The 4,802-nt window shown below is 50.4% G+C and overlaps 1 protein-coding gene across 1 annotated transcript; it reads right to left on the bottom strand.

Moving 5' to 3' along the window:
• Positions 1-3,058: 3,058 nt before the first annotated feature.
• LOC112124216 (olfactory receptor 52B2-like) lies at positions 3,059-4,006 on the bottom strand. Its single transcript, XM_024222740.1, has one exon. The coding sequence runs from the start codon at positions 4,004-4,006 to the stop codon at positions 3,059-3,061; it is 948 nt and encodes a 315-aa protein (XP_024078508.1).
• Between the last annotated feature and the right edge of the window lie 796 nt (positions 4,007-4,802).

Below are 4,802 nucleotides of genomic sequence, written 5' to 3'. Positions count from 1 at the left end.
AAGGAAGGAGATTCCACCACCTCCCTAGGTCACCCATTCCAGTGCTTCACCACCCTCTTAGTGAAAAAGTTTTTCCTAATATCCAACCTAAACCTCCCCAACTGCAACTTGAGACCATTACTCCTTGTTCTGTCATCTGCTACCACTGAGAACAGCCGAGTTCCATCCTCTTTGGAACCCCCTTTCAGGTAGTTGAAAGCAGCTATCAAATCCCCCCTCATTCTTCTCTTCTGCAGACTAAATAATCCCAGTTCCCTCAGCCTCTCCTCATAAGTCATGTGTTCCAGCCCCCTAATCATTTTTGTTGCCCTCCGCTGGACTCTTTCCAATTTTTCCACACCCTTCTTGTAGTGTGGGGCCCAAAACTGGATATAGAACTCCAGATGAGGCCTCACCAATGTCGAATAGAGGGGAATGATCACGTCCCTCAATCTGCTGGCAATGCCCCTACTTATACAACCCAAAATGCCATTAGCCTTCTTGGCAACAAGGGCACACTGTCGACTCATATCCAGCTTCTCATCCACTGTAATCCCTAGGTCCTTTTCTGCAGAACTGCTGCCTAGCCATTCGGTCCCTAGTCTATAGCAGTACATGGGATTCTTCCGTCCTAAGTGCAGGACTCTGCAATTGTCCTTGTTGAACCTCATCAGGTTTCTTTTGGCCCAATCCTCTAATTTGTCTAGGTCCCTCTATATCCTATCCCTACCCTCCAGCGTATCTACCACTCCTCCCAATTTAGTGTCATCTGCAAACTTGCTGAGAGTGCACTCCTCGCCATCCTCCAGATCATTAATGAAGATATTGAACAAAACCGGACCCAGGACTGACCCTTGGGGCACTCCGCTTGAAACCGGCTGCCAATTAGACATGGAGCCATTGATCACTACCCGTTGAGCCCGACAGTCTAGCCAGCTTTCTATCCACCTTATAGTCCATTCATCTAGCCCATACTTCTTTAACTTGCCGGCAAGAATACTGTGGGAGACCGTATCAAAAGCTTTGCTAAAGTCAAGGAATAACACATCCACTGCTTTCCCCTCATCCACAGACCCAGTTATCTCATTATAGAAGGCAATTAGGTTAGTCAGGCATGACTTGCCCTTGGTGAATCCATGCTGACTGTTCCTGATCACTTTTCTCTCCTTGAAGTGCTTCAAAATTGATTCCTTGAGGACCTGTTCCATGATTTTTCCAGGGACTGAGGTGAGGCTGACTGGCCTTTAGTTCCCTGGATCCTCCTTCTTCCCTTTTTTTAAAGATGGGCACTACATTAGCCTTTTTCCAGTCATCCATGACCTCTCCTGATCACCATGAGTTTTCAAAGATAATGGCCAATGGCTCTGCAATCAAATCCGTCAACTCCTTTAGCACCATTGGATGCAGCGCATCCGGCCCCATGGATTTGTGCTCATCCAGCTTTTCTAAATAGTCCCGAACCACTTCTTTCTCCACAGAGGGCTGGTCACCTCTTCCCCATACTGTGCTGCCCAGTGCAGCAGTCTGGGAGCTGACCTTGTTCGTAATTGTTACATAGTCAATATTCCTAACTTCAGATACAGAAATGATACATGCATACAAATTGGATAATCACATTCAGCAAATCGTATCCTTTCCAATGATATGTCATATGACCCAGCTTCCATAAAATAGATCTTAGTTATGCCATATCCATATCATAATAATATTTCTATGAAGAATATGGGATGTAGCGTCACACTGAGTGCTCGTTCATGGGAAGCATGGCACTCGAAAGGCATGGGATTGGCACCTCATCCTCGACATGGAGGGGGAAGAGGCTTCCCACAAGATAATGAGCGGCGCCACAGCTGCTGAGACTTCCGCCGCCGCTCTGATACAGCCCAAGCGCTGGTGCTGGTTGCAGACGCCGTGGCAGTGGTATCACCGGAGTCCCTTCCCGAGGAGGCCTGGGATGGAGCCCGCCCAGCCCCCATGTCAGCTGTACCCCTGTCAATGCCAAGGCAATTGCTGCCTCGGTTGCTGGAGGGGAGGACTCTGGGGTGGCGAGAGGAGACTTCAACTCCATCTTCAAGGAGATTGAGGCCCTGGGTCTGAGCCCAATCCTCCAGGAAGAGAACAACCCCTTGCAATAGGGCCTCAATCTGGGCTGCGGCTTGGTACGCCGCCCCCTCCTTCTCTCTCCCCCTTACTACTGTCTGCTGCCCCCGCTTCTGACCTTGGTTGCCCCTGGCTTTGTACATACGTCTGGCTGCAGATGGCACCTTGCTCATGGCCGGTGAGCCCCTGGTGGTGACAGCCGGTACTGAGTGGCCAGGTCCTGGGCCCTTAGGTGTGCCCCATTCTGAGGCGGAGCTGCTGCCTCCCCTCCCAGTTGGGGGCCCCATTGCGGATGCCACCATGCCCGACACCGTAGTTTTGGGTGCTCAGCTCATTGTGGTGCCTGGGCCCAGCGTCATTAAGGGCCACCTCCCATCCCCGTCCCCTCTGCTCCTGAACCTAGTCGAGAGGTGCTGAACTGTGATAGCTCAGCTCCGGGGATCCCAATCCCACTTCTGCCCTGCCTCTACTCCTGATCCCATTCCTTGCCCCAGCCCCACTCCCACCCCTGTCACATTGCCCGCTCCTTCCCCCTCAACCTCCCTCACTGTTGCCTTGGAATAACAGTTAAAGTTGCCACCCCTACCAAAATCTGAAAATGCTCCCTTGTAGCTTGTGTGGGGGGAGGGAGGTGGAAATGATCCAGCAGCAGACAGGGGGAGGGGAATAGAGGAGCAAGAGATGGGGCGGAGCCTTGGGGGGAAGAGGTAAAGCAGGGTCGGAGCCTTGGCAGAAGAGGTGGGGAAAGGGGCGGGGTTTCGGGGGTCCAGATACCAGCAATTAGAGACGTGGTAACCCACGGAATTGTACACAGACCTATTCCCCATTTTGTCATGCTGACACAGCACAGTAAGGTCAGGAAAGTATTTAATGTCTTTTTTATTGTCCGGTAAGTGATTCAGGGAAGAGGGCCCAGCACCATGTCACCAGCCAGCTCTGCACAGAGCTCGGTCTGAGAGCCAGAGCACCAGGAGAAAAATTACATCCCTTTATGAGTAAGTAGCTGGAGCAGCCTGTTCCGGATCTGTTTGGTCCTCACCCCATAGATAATGGGGTGTAGCGTGGCGGGCACAATCAGGTATGCGTTGGCCATGAGAATGTGGAAATGTACGGCCACATTGTGGCCAAACCGATGCATGAGGGCGGAGAAGAGAACTGGGATGTAAGAGGCTAAAATGACAAAGAGGTGGGAGCCACAGGTACCAAAAGTCTTGAGCTGGGCATCCTTTGTGGGCAGGCTGAAGATGGCCCTGAGGATCTGGATATAGGACACGGCGATACAAAACACATCCAGAGCAATCACCAAGAAAGTCACAGAGAGGCTGTAGTAACTACTGACGCGAATGTCAGCACAGGCCAGCTTCACCACAGCCATGTGCTCACAGTACGAGTGGGGGATGATGTTGGTTCTACAATATGGCCACCGCCTGGCCAGGAAGAGAAAGGGCAGTATGAGCATGCCGCCGCGCAGCACCACTGCCAGGCTGATCTTGACCACCACGGGGTTTGTCAGGATGGTGGAATGTCTCAGGGGATCGCAGATGGCCACATAACGATCAAAAGCCATGGCCACGAAGATCCCAGACTCTGTCACTGCGGCACAGTGAATGAAGAACATCTGGGTTAGGCAGGCACTAAAATCTATCTCCTTGGAATTGAACCAGAAGATGCTCAGCATTTTGGGCAGGATGGACGTAGACAGGATCAGGTCGGAGACAGCCAGCATCCAGAGGAAATAGTACATGGGGACATGGAGGCTCAGCTCCATCTTCACGATGAACAGGATGCTGAAGTTCCCCAAGACAGCTACTGCGTACATGGCAGAGAAGGGGATGGAGATCCATACATGGGCCACCTCCAGGCCAGGAATGCCCAGCAGGATGAAGGTGGAGGGGTTGATGAAGTTGGTTGTGTTGGAATCTGTCATGGAGTAGGGGAGAAGGTGTCCAACGCTGAGGCACAACGGTGTCTCCTGCACGTTCTGAACTTTCACATGACTTTCTGTATGTGTCTAGGGTGATGGTCGCAGTACAAATGCCTGGTGGAGAGACCATATTAATATGAGACACTACATGCACCACTGGAGGCTGTTCTCATGGGTGAAGCAAATTGGTAGCTCTTCACACACTGAAAAATGACATTTTCATTAGTCAGATAAATGAATTATGAAGAACTGACCCTACTAATGCCAATTCCATATTTTATGGTGCTCCATGCCTCAATAAATCCTACACATCATGGTGTGGAAAACCTTAATAGGAACCAGCAGGAAACATGAGTGTGGATACTGGTTATCCATCATTGTTCCTTAGGCCTTGTCTACACTGCAAAGTTTTTTCACCAATAGGCAGCTTTTGGTGAAGAAACAGTGGAGGTGTATACTCTGCAAAGCCACTTTCGATGACGGAATTCCTCAGTTTCAGTGAGATTATAAAACCACCTTGATGAAAGCTGTAAGGCTTTTTAATCAAAAGTTTTGTTGGCAAAGTGCCAATGTAGACATTTGCACTTGATTTCATCACAGTCATAGGCCTCCCAAAGGAATCCTACAATGCCCATCCTGACCACTCTGGTCAGAAATTTCAACTCTGCTACCCTGCATCCAGGTAAACACCTTCCACCCTCACCCCACTGTAAATTCCTGGGAATTTTGAAATTCCTCTTCCTGTTTGCTTCGCATGGAGAGCTCACATCACATGTTCCCAGGTAACCATGGTGAATCC

This window comes from Terrapene carolina, unplaced genomic scaffold (genome assembly GCF_002925995.2).
Source record: "Terrapene carolina triunguis isolate 2854851 unplaced genomic scaffold, T_m_triunguis-2.0 Scaffold22585, whole genome shotgun sequence".
Taxonomy (NCBI): Eukaryota; Metazoa; Chordata; order Testudines; family Emydidae; genus Terrapene; species Terrapene triunguis.
The sequence above is the reverse complement of the archived record's forward strand: the minus strand, read 5'-3'. Positions and strand labels throughout refer to the sequence as shown.